The sequence below is a fragment of the Stegostoma tigrinum genome, chromosome 34, assembly GCF_030684315.1.
Source record: "Stegostoma tigrinum isolate sSteTig4 chromosome 34, sSteTig4.hap1, whole genome shotgun sequence".
NCBI lineage: Eukaryota > Metazoa > Chordata > Chondrichthyes > Orectolobiformes > Stegostomatidae > Stegostoma > Stegostoma tigrinum.
Genome location: NC_081387.1, coordinates 28,192,904 through 28,206,938, shown reverse-complemented (window position 1 = coordinate 28,206,938; position 14,035 = coordinate 28,192,904). Strand labels below are relative to the sequence as shown.

The following is a 14,035-nucleotide window of genomic DNA, read 5'->3' as shown; positions in this document are numbered from 1 at the left end:
CACCATTAAAGTCTACCCTCGTTCTAAACTGCAGATGCTGAAAGTCTGGCAGCAGCTGTGGAGAGAAATCAAAGTTAATGTTTAGGGTCTGGTGACCCTTCAGTTCTAACCCAGAGTATTAACTTAAGTATTAGGAATGAGGGAAAAACTCGTTACTTTAAATTAATTTGTGGGAACATGATCTTCACTGGCTGGTCAGCATCTATTTAAAAAAAAACACACATACACACAAAAGTAGACAATCCAATGGTCTCTATTCTATAATTGAGATGTGTTTATTCAGGAAACCAGAACATCCTATGTTAAACATTAAAATGATTAGCATCAGCTAGGGTTTGTCAAATCAACTCAATTATGATGTACAGAATCTACTACCTCTTCACTGACTGAAATGTGCCATGAGGAGTTTGGGCAGGATCAGAACAGGGTGTGGACTACAGCTTAAACCCAGTGTCAATCTGTTTCCTATCCCCTCGGCCCCAACTCCCATCACCAGTCCGGGTTTCTGACTAGAGGAAATGGCAACACACTGCAGAAACTTGAAAATTTGGCCAGGGATTTTTTTTTTTCTCTCTCTCTCTCCCACCACCCCCCCCCAACCCTGGCCATCTCAGGTCAAATTCTGTGTGGTCAGGAGGCCGAGACAGTTTGGGAATAACTGGTCATAGCTCATTTTGTTATGGTTAATGATCTAGAAAGAGGCTATTTTAAAGTGCAAACAAGTGTTAATACTGAAGCAGGGAAGGTGATTTTTAACAGATGCAGGAACTACCCAAGCCTACTGCACAGAAGAATTTATGAAGTTGAGCAATACACATTTGCAGACAGATAGAAGAAGGGGTGTGTGTGTGGGGATGGATACAGGGCACCAGTACAGACCGCCAAAACTAGACATGACCCCTTAGCAGCCAGCTGTCTTAGTACAGGTCATGGGCATTATTTTCCATGTTTTATTTTGTTTTTTCAACACATGGTTTTCTGTTCTTGATAAACATGATACGTCAACCCCTGTCCGATGAGATTAATGGCTAACCTGATTACTGAGGCTCAGAGGATCGATGTCAACCCTCTGCAGAGAAAAACCAGTTGACAAGTGAGCAGCTGCTAACTGCTGGATTATATTTATTTTAAACCCTCAGACAGAACGTTTGTTCAACATGAGGGTAAATGGGGAATAGGGAATATCTGCTCATTTCCAACAATCACTGACATTGGGATTCTGCAGGGCTGACTTTTATTAACCTTCCTTCATGGCATCCACACATCCTCAATTCAAGTCAATCTAAGAGATATGCTGAGATTCTGTTTGAAGCAGTGGGCACTGCAGGGAGTTGGCTGTTATCAACATTTCACCCGCAGTGATATTTGAGTTTAAATTCATGATGCCTTGTTTGGTACTTTGTCTTGAGTGCCCTGTAGAAGCTGTCTGCACTAGCTACAATTGATTGGTTTGAAAACTGCAGGCACTGTTGTAAACAAACGGGAACGGCAAGGTTTTCTAAGGCTCCATGACCAGTGGGTCAATAGTGAGAAGATTATACCTCATGGTTTCTTTCTGCCTCGCAGGGCAACCAGCAGGAGACTGGGCCTCACAACCCAAAGACACAGCATGGAAAGACAGGGATAGATAACAGCATCAGGTGAGCGAGGGATAGAAGACAAAACACAGCAGTCAGGGGCAGACCCTCACTCCCCAGACACTGACTTGCTCAGTGACAGGTTGAAGGTTTATACGGCACTAAGAGAAGACTTGCCCATTGTTTGTTTGTCTGTCTGTCTGTCTTTCTCTCTCGTTCACGCTCTGTCTCCGTCTCCATTACGGACAGCCATCTGTGTGACAGTCTATCAGGGAAATGTAGGAGCACCAGAGAGATTCCTGACTGAGATTTGGAAATCAGAGGTGCCACCATTTCCATGAGGAAATGATGTGGCAGTGTGACGGATACCAGAGCTAACAGTCTGAGAGACACAAACTGAACCCGGGGGGGCGCGAGAGAGACACACACACGCAGGCAGGCAGGCAGAGGGGGGTGAGAGAGACAGACACAGGGAGCCAGACCAGGGGAGGGGGGGGGGGGGGGGGGGGCGAGAGAGAGAGAGAGAGACACAGACAGACAGGCAGAGGGGGCGAGAGAGACACAGACAGGCAGAGGGGGCGAGAGAGAGACACAGGCAGGCAGGCAGAGGGGACCAGACAGACAGTGGTGGGGGGGGGGGGGGCAAGAGAGAGAGAGACACACAGACAGACAGAGAGGAGGCGAGACAGAGAGAGAGAGACAGACAAGCAGAGGGGGTGAAGGTGAGAGAATAAGGGAGCAAGAGGAGCTTTACTCCTTCACTGGCCACCATACAATGTGGAGAAAATCCAGGCTGAGCTGCCACAATCTGTACCAGCCAACCTGCTCAGCAACCTCAGTGCATTTCCTAAATTACATACAGGTGAAGCTCCTTTACTTGAGTCCCGTATCAGAGGAAATATAGACAGGGTGGGAGTTGTTGGGGGGAATGTGGCTGGCAGGGAATTTGGTTTCTGGTTGGCTTTGGCATTTATTGATCAGTATGAACCCCCCAATAGATTACAGGAAATCTTTGCCCACATTTGTACCCAGAACGTTTCAGGCAGTCACACGCTGAGCAGCCAGAAGAAGAAAAAGATGGCCACAAACAGAAAGAGTGAGTCCCAGTTGTTGCTGTTGTTGACACCTCGGATCGGCCCAAAGTAGTTGTCCCAGTCTAGGCCCCCATTGGATGGATGGTGCCGGTCATTGTCTTAAAAACAAGGGAACAGGGTTTACAGAGGATCAGGATTTGGGAAGGAGACACACACCGCTCCCCTGACACACAACTCCAAAATGCAACATCACACCACACCATAACCAGAGAGGGCCCTCTCCCTCCATCCCAGGTAATAACCATCTCTCACACACGCCCACTCTCCCTGCACCTGTCTCTACCTTACCCCGCCACGTCACCCTGCCCATCTCTCCACACCACCCTGTCTTCAGTCTCTGGCCCCTCCCTCTGCCGCACGCCGTGTCTCACTGCATCTCTCTGACCCCTACTCCACATCTGTATCTTGCTCTGCAACACCCCATCCCCTCACTGCATCTCTCTACACCCCTTTCCCAACCCCAAACTGTCTCCAGGAGATTATGCAGCAGATATTGATATTTTCTAGCCAGTGTCTGGGAGATTTGGGGGAGCTACGCGCTGTATCTAACAACACTCTGCATCCCACTTTGGCTCAACTGTAACTAATTCATACTCACTGAATACTGCTGTTAATAATGCAAAACTATAAACAGAACTCCACCCAGGGTACAAAAACTCACTGAGATGCTGCTTACCCTTAATATGAAGAAATGAATCTGATGAAGTGTTTAAACACCGCGTGTTACTGTCACACTGTCCCCGAGGCGTTTAAACACCGCATGTTACTGTCACACTGTCCCCGAGGCGTTTAAACACCGCGTGTTACTGTCACACTGTCCCCGAGGCGTTTAAACACGTGTTACTGTCACACTGTCCCCGAGGCGTTTAAACACCGCGTGTTACTGTCACACTGTCCCCGAGGCGTTTAAACACGTGTTACTGTCACACTGTCCCCGAGGCGTTTAAACACCACGTGTTACTGTCAGTGTACTGTCCCCGAGGCGTTTAAGCCGTAGTATTGAGGTTCCCTGTCCCTTCCCAGTCTCTCACAAGGTTAGAAATCCACTGTCTCACCTGCTCTCTGTCTGTTCTCACTGGAATTGAAGACTGTTGTGAAGAATCCGAAAGGAAATGCTCCAATTCCAAAGGACATATGGAATCCAGTGTCTCCAAATCCCTGGAAACTCTGGGGGAGACAGAGAGAGATCACATTCTGTTCTCTGTCAGGACCGAGGGGGAGAGGCCGAACGGTAGGAGGGGAATGGGTTGGGGGGGCGGGGGGGGGGGGGGGGGAGCAGGAGAGGAGAAGGATGGGAAAAGACATCACACTCAGTTCACTGAGAGGACGGGGTAGCCGTCGCAGGGATAAAGCCCGATATCACTGCCCCGAATGTGATGACAGGTGGTTGAGGAAGGGAGAAGATTACACAGGACACAGGGAGGATTTGGTGGGGGTCGGCAGGAGAAGGGTTATCAATTCCCTAGAGACACCTGTGTCGGCAGGGGGGTAATTGTAGACACTGCACAGACCCCTGGGGGGGGGGGGGGGGGGGGGGGGGGGGGGTGGTTAAAGGGTAACCAGACCATCAGTTGTTTACCCTGCAATAGGCCATTCTGCCCCTCAAATAGAAGTCTGTACAGTCCAGTCAGTCCCATTCCTCTTCACCATCTCTCTCCCTGTCCACCCTTCACCCTATGCTTTTGGGCAGGGAGCCTAGGGTCATTACTCATCTTGTCGCCACGTTCTTCCCCTGTCCCTCTCCCCTTGGACCCTGCGCCCCCATCCTTCCCATCCCAAAACCATCAGGCACTGGGGATAGCATTACTCAATCCAATCTGCTCCTGCACTCGCCCAAATCTCCTTCACAGCCATGTATCTCTACAGCACCTCACGCCTCTCCATTATCACCTCCATCTGGCAACTGCCTGCAACTTCCACCACATCTATTAACCCACAGCCTAGCATTTGTTGCCCCCTTGAGAAGGTGGGAGTGAGCTTCCTTCTCAAACCCCAGCAGTCCATGTGCTGTGGGTTGACCCACAACGTCCCTTGAAGGGAATTCCAGGATTTAGACCCAGCAACACTGGAGGTACAGCTGATATATTTCCAAGTCAGGATGGTGAGGGGCTCGGAGGGGCTGCCTAGTAGACAGCGACGCCAACCAGCGGTTAGCACAAGACCCCTGTGTTTCGTGTACGAACGGCCAATGTGAGCGGCAGTAATGAGAAACATGACGAATTACCCCTCTATTCTCAGCTTCGGTTCTCTGACCTTGTGGTCTGGGTGGAGTCTTCAGTCTGTGAAAGTGAAGAGAAGGTACTTTTAGAATAGGGATCTTTCCTGATCTGAAATGGTGCAGTTGATCCAGCAGTAGACCATCAGTCCTATCAACAAGGCGAAAGTGAGGGGTTGAGGGCAGGGCACAAGGGGAATAAGGTGGGGGGGGGGGGGGTGTGGGGAGAAGGAGGCAGACAGGATGAGAAACAGTGTGCAACAGAAAGAGCATGCGAGTGATGGGGAACACACATCAGTCTAAACCGAGCCACACGTCGGTACCTACATTCTCCTCTGAACAGCATCTCATCTCCTAACTCCGTAAACCCACATTTCCACGGCCAATCCAACCTAGCCTGCACATCTTTGGGACTGTGGGAGGGAACCGGAGCACCCAGAGGAAACCCACGCAGACACGAGGAGAATGTGCAAACTTTGCACAGACAGTCACCCGAGGGTGAGATCGAGCCACCGTACCACATGTAAATGATCCCACACTCTTTTGTCTTCCTGAAGCCCCCTTCTGAACATTGCTGTTGAATCTACTGCCACTGCCCTTTCAAGGCAGCATGTCCCTGACCACAATGACTTGCCACTTCGTTTAAGATACTCTCCTCTCTCAGGGTTCTTTAACCAAGTGCCTTGCATTCCCGCCCTCTCTGCGCAAGGGCCATCCCGCAAACAGTTTCCCCGACCTGTTCCATCAAAACCGTTCCGAGGTCCGTTAGCTCAGCTCCTCCCTGCTCCAAGGAAAACAGCACCGACCACTCTCCCATCCTCTGTGCTCCCTACAATCCATTGCCTGCGCCTCCCCCCGCCACCAACCCCTCACCTCACCCCATCCCATCCCCAGGACCCTCAGAGTCTCACCCACCAACCCCGTCACTCTCGCTCGCTCCCTCCCCACCCTGCCCTGCCCTTAATAAACTGCTTCTCCCCGCCCCCGCCAAGGGTTGGGCCTTTGGTGAGGTTTGGTGGGGGTGGGGGGGGGGTAGAACGTACCTGGGATCTTGCTCACTGCTGCTGCCTCTCCCATACAGGGGGATAACCTTCTCCTGACTGATACCAGCTTTGCAGACGGGACATTCTTTCCGATTCGGTCTCATCTCTAGCCACTGGGGAAGGACGAAGGGTGCAGTCAGAGAGAGGGTTCACACAGTCAGCAGCAACATAGGCCTGGATCCAGCTACGCCCACGCACTATGCAGGGTCATTCCGGGTTCCGTGACCCAGGCTGCATCTCGACACCCAAACTCCGCACAGTTCCCAGCATCCAAACAGACACAGCCACCCCCCAAGCGAGCCCCATTCCCAGCTGGAAAATAGCCAAGATGTGGGAGCCAGGAGGTAAGGTTAGAGAAGAAGCTCTCAGAACACGATGAGCAGTGAGAAAAATTCAGCCTGAGGAGAAGTGAGGGGCAAGTTTTTGGTTTAAAAACGCAGAAGAGTGGTAGGAGGCTAGAACACACTGCCAGGGGGTGGTGGTGGGGGCAGGCAGATATGAAAGAGGTGATCAAGGCGCTTTTAGATAAACCCTCAAATATGCAAGGAATGGAAGGATATGGATCACAGGCTGGCAGATGGGACTATATTAATTTGGCGTCATGTCTGGCACAACATTATGGGCCAAAGGGCTGTACAGTTCTATGAGAAATAACAAGGTGTGAGCGGCAGGGTCAGAGAAGACGGGAGTACAGGGTGCCAGCGTGTGGACACCCAGACAGACACAAGCCGGCTGAGCAGAAGGTGCTAATGAGCACGGGACGTTAAATGTCTCCACGGGACGTTAAATGTCTCCACGGGACGTTAAATGTCTCCACGGGACGTTAAATGTCTCCACGGGACGTTAAATGTCTTCAAGGCAGAGTCTGACAAATTTTTGATCTCACAAAGAACCAAGGGCTACGGGGAGAGTGCAGGGAAGTGGCGTTGAAATGCCCATCGGCCATGATTAAATAGGGGAGTGGGCTCAATGGGCCAAATGGCCTTACTTCCATGCCTGTGTCTTATGGACAGCACTAGGACTTGACAACACAAGTGTCCTGGCTGAAAGGAGGACAGTATTGGCTGTTAAAGGTTCCTCCACACAAGGTGGTCAAGGAAGAGTGCAGGATCTGTAGGTAGCATCAACTACAGAGAGAACTGCAGCGCTGCAGACAGACAATGTCCTGCGTAGGTGACACACATTGGTGAAGTGAGGGGCAAGTTTTTGTTTTAAAAATGCAGAAGAGTGGTAGGAGGCTAGAGCACACTGCCGGGGGTTTTTGGGGGGTGCTGCTGCTGAAGCTAAGTGATCTGCTAGGTAACGTGAGGGGAACACACACCAGTCAGACCACACTTGAAATGCTGTGTTCAGTTCTGGTCACCTCATGATGGGAAAGCTGTAGAAGCTTTAGAGACGGTGCAGAGATTTACTGGGTTGCTGCCTGGACTGGAGGGCAGGCCTTATCAGGAGAGGTTGAGGGAACAAGGGCTTTTTGCATTGGAGCGAAGAAGGATGAGAGGTGACTTGATAGAGGTTTACAAGATGATGAGAGACAGAGAGAGAGTGGATAGTGAGGCTTTTTCCCAGGGCATAAAGACCATTACAAGGGGGCATAATTTTAAGGTGACTGGAGGAAGGGACAGGAGATGTCAGAGGTAGATTCTTTACACAGTGGTGGGCGTGTGGAATGTGCTGCCAGCAGGGGTAGTGGAGTCAGATACTTTAGAGACTTCTAAACGACTCTTGGATAGCCACATGGAGGATAGGAAAATGTAGGGTATGTAGGGTAGTTTGATCTTAGTAGGATAATAGGTTGGCACAACATCCTGCAACGGAGGGCCTATAATGTGCTGTACTGTTCTACACTCAAAGAAATGGCCTCAACATAAACTCAGGCAGTACCCATGTGTACAGCAGGAGGGCTAACAGTTCCCAGTGTGCACCAGGAATTTTTTCATTAGGCTGGCTCTCCAGTCCGGAAAACATTGGAAAACACAGACAAATTGGACTAGCCCAGCTGAGGAAAGCTGGCCAGCATGGACAGGATGGGCCAAAGGACCTGTAGGGACTTTGGTGGGGGTTGCGCAGTGGGTGCAGGAGGCAGTGTTTCACACTAATTACTGCTAAAGCTGAAGGCAGGGAGAGATGCAGCGTATCTAATGACTCTCACCTGATGGAGACATGGCCAACTGTAGGTGACACCAGGGAGCCGACAACCAAGAGAGACAGAGAGAGAAATACAATGTTAGAAATCATTGTAAAGACCGAAAGAACTGCAGATGCTGTAAATCAGGAACAAAAACAGAAGTTGCTGGAAAAGCTCAGCAGGTCTGGCAGCATCTGGGAAGAAAAAAAAAATCAGAGTTAACGTTTCATGTCTGTTTCTGAGGAAGGGTCACCGGACCTGAAGCGTTAATAACTCTGATCTTCTCAGATGCTGCCAGACCTGCTGAGCTTTTCTAGCAACTTCTGTTTTTGTTAGAAACCATTAAATGAGTGACCTAACAGAGGCCCCAAAGTGACAGTAGCTTAACACATCCTCTACAGTCTGATAAACATACCTGACAACAGCAATAAAGAACAGTGTTAGGTTAGAGCCGCTCCGTAGGAACTAGTAGAAGCAGGGATGTGGGCAAGTGGGTGGGTGTGGCTGGAGTACTGGTTTTCTGACAGTTACAGATTTAGCCAAAGAGCCTATTCTCCAAACAGCCAGCTGCATTAAGATGTGGAAGACTGCTGGGTGCAGAACCTCATCATTGTCTAAAAACACACACGGACAGTGGATTGAAAACATTTTTCAGTCTCCAGGGAAACAGCACAGGCACAGGGTATGGAACTGGGTCACTGTCTGACATGGGTGGGGTTTTGGGGATGCTGAATGGCCTCCTCTTGTATGTGCTGTACAGCAAAGACTCTGGTCTCTTACCATTGCTAGCAGGGAAGGCGTGTCATCAGTAGGGTGGCACAGGGGTTAGCACTGCTGCCTGACAGTGCCAGGGACCCAGGTTCCACTGTGTGCGGAGTTTGCATATTCTCCCCGTGTCTGTGGGGGTTTCCTCCGGGTGCTCCGGTTTCCTACCACAGTCCAAAGATGTGCAGGTTAGGGTGGATTGGCCGTGCGAAATTGCCTGTAGTGTTCAGTGAGGTGTAGATTAGGTGGGTTATAGGGGGATGGGTCTGGGTGGGATGCTCTGAGGTTCGTTGTGGGCTTGTTGGGCCGAAGGGTCTGTTTCCACCCTGTACGGATTCTATGATTAACAATAGTGTGATTACTTAACAACAACCTGATTGCAGGAAAGCTGACTCTGCCAGCAGGGGCCAAACTGCAAACAGAAGTATGTATGTAAGAGGGAGAGGCAGGGGGTGTGGAGAAGAGCGAGGGAGACAGAAACCCTAAATGGAAAGTGACCAAGAAGACATGATGAGCAATTGAGAGGAAACCTCTATACCCAGACAGTAATGAAAATGTGCAAAGTCCTGCTGGGAGGGTCAAACTGATGAGCGCAGGAGCAGAGGGCCCTGGTGTGTACGTGCAGAGATTGTTAAAGTGGGAGGTCAGGGGAAGAGACGAGTTACAGCGGTAAGCTGATCATTAACAAGGGCCTCAGTTGGCTGTCCCACATCACCAGGAAGATGTGAATACATCAGAGACAGAACAAAAACAATTTACAACAATAGTTCCAGGGATGGGTAACATCAGCGATGAGGACAGGTTGGGGAAGTTGGGGCTGCTCTCTTTGGGAGATCTGACAGAAATCCCCAAGTGGGGTCTGGACAGGGTGGAGTGGTAGAAGTTGCTGAGAACAGCACAGTGTGGTGGGTGATGCTCCCCACTGGATCTATCACATTAGAGGTGCCCCCAAACCTGCACAGACTCCGACACCGGTTCCTGAGGGCCCTGCAAGACCCAGGCACCCTGTTACCAGCCAAGCACAGTACCCACCACCCCCGCCACCCTCCAACCCCACGGCTCGGGCACGGTCGCCCCACCTCCAACCCCATGTTCCGGACAAAATGCCCCCCAACCCCATGTCCCAGACAAACTGTCATCTCTCAGACGTCTCCACAACCCAAGTCACCCCTCCCCCCACTGAGATCCAGACAAACCCCTCCCCCAGACTCCACCCCCCCCGACCCATTGCCACCCTGCCGCCCGCCCCCCCCACCCAACCCCCGCCCCCGCCCACACAGCCCCCGGACGCCGCCCGCCGCCACCCAACCCCCGCCCACACAGCCCCCGGACGCCGCCCGCCCCCCCCGCCCAGCCCCCAGACCTCTCCGCCCCCCGCCCCCCACCCACACAGCCCCCAGACCCCTGCCGCCCCCCACCCACACAACCCTGCCGCCCCCCCACCCACACAGCCCCCACGCCCCTGCCGCCCCCCCCCCGCCCCCACCCACACAGCCCCACACGCCCCTTGCCGCCCCCCCCGCCCCCCCACCCACACAGCCCCCACGCCCCTGCCGCCCCCGCCCACCCACCCACACAGCCCCCACGCCCCTCCCACGCCTCTGCCCCCCCGCCCCCCACCCACACAGCCCCCACGCCCCTGCCGCCCCCGCCCACCCACCCACACAGCCCCCACGCCCCTCCCACGCCTCTGCCCCCCCGCCCCCCACCACACAGCCCCCACGCCCCTGCCGCCCCCGCCCACCCACCACACAGCCCCCACGCCCCTCCCACGCCCCTGCCGCCCCCGCCCCACCCACCCACACAGCCCCCACGCCCCTCCCACGCCTCTGCCCCCCCGCCCCCCACCCACACAGCACCCACGCCTCTGCCCCCCCGCCCCCCACCCACACAGCCCCCACGCCCTCTGCCCCCCCGCCCCCCACCCACACAGCCCCCACGCCCCTGCCGCCCCCGCCCACCCACCCACACAGCCCCACGCCCCTGCCGCCCCCCGCCCACCCACCCACACAGCCCCACGCCCCTGCCGCCCCCGCCCACCCACCCACACAGCCCCCACGCCCCTCCCGCCCCCGCCCACCCACCCCACACAGCCCCCACGCCCCTCCCACGCCACAGCCCCCCCGCCCCCCACCCACACGCCCCCCACCCCGCCACCAGCCCCCCGCCCCCCACCCACACGCCCCCCCACCCCGCCACAGCCCCCCCGCCCCCCACCCACACGCCCCCCACCCCGCCACAGCCCCCCCGCCCCCCACCCACAGCCCCCCCCGCCCCCCACCCACACGCCCCCACCCCCCCACAGACCCCTGCCACCCCCCCGCCCCCCACCCCCCCACAGACCCCTGCCACCCCCCCGCCCCCCACCCCCCACAGACCCCCGCCACCCCGCCGCAGACCCCCGCCGCCACCCCGCCCCCCGCCGCCCCCCCGCAGACCCCGCCGCCACCCCCGCCCCCCGCCGCCCCCCCGCAGACCCCGCCGCCCCCCCGCCCCCCCCCCGCAGGCCCCCGCCACCCCCCACCCCGCCCCCACCCCCCCACCCCCCCCGCCCCCCCCCCACCCCCACCCCCCCCACCCCCCACCCCCCACCCCCACCCCCCACCCCCCACAGACCCCTGCCACCCCCCCCACCCCCCACAGACCCCTGCCACCCCCCCCGCCCCCCACAGACCCCTGCCACCCCCCCGCCCCCCACCCACACAGCCCCCTGCCACCCCCCGCCCCCCACCCACACAGCCCCCTGCCACCCCCCCGCCCCCCACCCACACAGCCCCCTGCCACCCCCCCGCCCCCCACCCACACAGCCCCAGACCCCTGTCCTCCCCCCCTCTCTCTGACCAGTATAAATGGCCGCAGAGGCTGATGACCGCGTCCCTGGCGGTGTCCAGGCAGATGTTACACTCGAAGCTGCCCTTGTCGGCCTGGGCCTGCCCCGGCCGCTCCTCTCCCGCCGCCGCCGCCCTCTCGCTGCCCTCAGCCGCGGCCGCCATGACTGAACAAACACCACACTACCGCAGGTCCCGCCCCCTTCCTAACGGCCCGCCTTCTTAGGGGCGGACCCAGCGCGGACAGCGGTATTTATTGGGCTGGTCTGCCGTCGATCACTGGCTCTGGGCGGGAGCTGCCGCGGGATGCACGGTTCCCATTGGACATATTGTCGTCAATCAACGTTCGTTTCAAACACGCGGCCAATATCGATGTATGACTGGATCATATTCCAGTCAATCAGGTCTCGGGAGGCGGGGAAAGGTAGTTACGGGCTCCCATTGGATATCGCTACGGTCATGGTGTGCGCCAGGACCGGGTCACACCTCGACTATGAGCTCCCTTCAACAGGCTGCTGTCAATCATCGTCTGATTAATCTACATGGCCGTTATTCGCCATCTGATTCGGCTACACCGCCGTCAATCAGCCAGGCGGAAGCGGTTGTCGCTAGACCCCGGCTCCCATTGGATGGTATACCGCCCCGGGGCGGGTCACCGATAGACGTCGGCTCCAAATTGACTTAAACGTCGTCAATCAACAAACCCCGACTCCCATTGGACCAAGCCCCGTCGGTCACTATCTTATTGGTCAATGTAGCCGTCCATCACCTTCCGCCCTCTTATTTTTCTTCTTGCCATTGGTTGGGATTGTTGTCGATCGTAGCTCTCGGTGAATGATTGGTTGGAATTCTGACGGCAGCGGGAAGGACACCGGTCGGCGATCCGCCCAGCTCCCAGGTTCCGGGACTGAGGTAACACGGTGTGGAGCTGGGTGAACCCAGCAGCAGCAGCAGCAGCATCATCCTCCGACACTTCCGCCATTTACAATCCAACCCCACCACCCAAGACATTTTTCCATCCCCACCCCTGTCTGTTTTCCGGAGAGACCACTCTCTCCGTGACTCCCTTGTTTGCTCCACACTGCCCTCCAACCCCACGACACCCGGCACCTTCCCCTGCAACTGCAGGAAACGCTACACTTGCCCCCACACCTCCTCCCTCACCCCTATCCCAGGCCCCAAGATGACTTTCCATATTAAGCAGAGGTTCACCTGCACATCTGCCAATGTGGTATACTGCATCCACTGTACCCGGTGTGGCTACCTCTACATTGGGGAAACCAAGCGGAGGCTTGGGGACCGCTTTGCAGAACACCTCCGCTCAGTTTGCAACAAACAACTGCACCTCCCAGTCGCAAACCATTTCCACTCCCCCCCCCCATTCTTTAGATGACATGTCCAACATGGGCCTCCTGCACTGCCACAATGATGCCACCCGAAGGTTGCAGGAACAGCAACTCATATTCCGCCTGGGAACCCTGCAGCCACATGGTATCAATGTGGACTTCACCAGCTTCAAAATCTCCCCTTCTCCTACTGCATCCCTACACCAGCCCAGTTCGTCCCCTCCCCCCACTGCACCACACAACCAGCCCAGCTCTTCCCCTCCACCCACTGCATCCCAAAACCAGTCCAACCTGTCTCTGCCTCCCTAACCTGTCTCTTCCTCTCACCCATCCCTTCCTCCCACCCCAAGCCGCACTTCCATCTCCTAAGTACTAACCTCATCCCACCTCCTTGACCTGTCCGTCTTCCCTGGACTGACCTATCACCTCCCCACCTATACTCTCCTCTCCACCTATCTTCTTTTCTCTCCATCTTCGGTCCGCCTCCCCCTCTCTCCCTATTTATTCTAGAACCCTCACCCCATGCCCCTTTTCTGATGAAGGGTCTAGGCCCGAAACGTCAGCTTTTGTGCTCCTGAGATGCTGCTTTGCCTGCTGTGTTCATCCAGCTTCACACTTTATTATCTTGGATTCTCCAGGATCTGCAGTTCCCATTATTACAGGCCAAGCAGCATCTCAGGAGCACAATAGCTGACGTTTTGGGGCTAGACCCTTCATTAGAGAGGGGGATGGGGAGAGGATTCTGGAATAAATAGGGAGAGAGGGGGAGGCGGACTGAAGATGGATGGAGGAGAAGATAGGTGGAGAGGAGAGTATAGGTGGTGAGGTGATAGGTCAGTCCGGGGAGGATGGACAGGTCAAGGAGGCGGGATGAGATTGGTAGGTGGGAAATGGAGGTGGGAGGAGGGGATAGGTGAGAGGAAGAACAGGTTAGGGAGGCGGGGATGAGCTGTGCTGGTTGTGTGATGCAGTGGGGGGAGGGGAGATTTTGAAGCTGGTGAAGTCCACATTGATACCATTGGGCTGCAGGGTTCCCAAG

General features: G+C 55.5%; 1 protein-coding gene across 1 annotated transcript; it reads right to left on the bottom strand.

The window, feature by feature from the left end:
- Positions 1-250: 250 nt before the first annotated feature.
- Positions 251-11,848, bottom strand: rnf5 (ring finger protein 5). Its single transcript, XM_048520137.2, has 6 exons — positions 11,664-11,848; positions 8,082-8,100; positions 5,930-6,042; positions 4,896-4,950; positions 3,727-3,838; positions 251-2,769 (listed from the first exon to the last, which is right to left on the bottom strand). The coding sequence occupies exons 1-6, from the start codon at positions 11,813-11,815 to the stop codon at positions 2,624-2,626; spliced, it is 597 nt and encodes a 198-aa protein (XP_048376094.1). The 5' UTR covers positions 11,816-11,848; the 3' UTR covers positions 251-2,623.
- Between the last annotated feature and the right edge of the window lie 2,187 nt (positions 11,849-14,035).

Bases quoted from the DNA above. Each gene is read 5' to 3' on its own strand.
- rnf5 (XM_048520137.2), bottom strand. From the start codon at position 11,815: ATGGCGGCCGCGGCTGAGGGCAGCGAGAGGGCGGCGGCGGCGGGAGAG. The intron at 3,839-4,895 runs GTAATTCGTCAT...TGTCTCCCCCAG, and splicing joins CCGAAGCTGAGAATAGAGGG to AGTTTCCAGGGATTTGGAGA. The intron at 2,770-3,726 runs GTGAGACAGTGG...CTTGTTTTTAAG, and splicing joins TGAGAACAGACAGAGAGCAG to ACAATGACCGGCACCATCCA.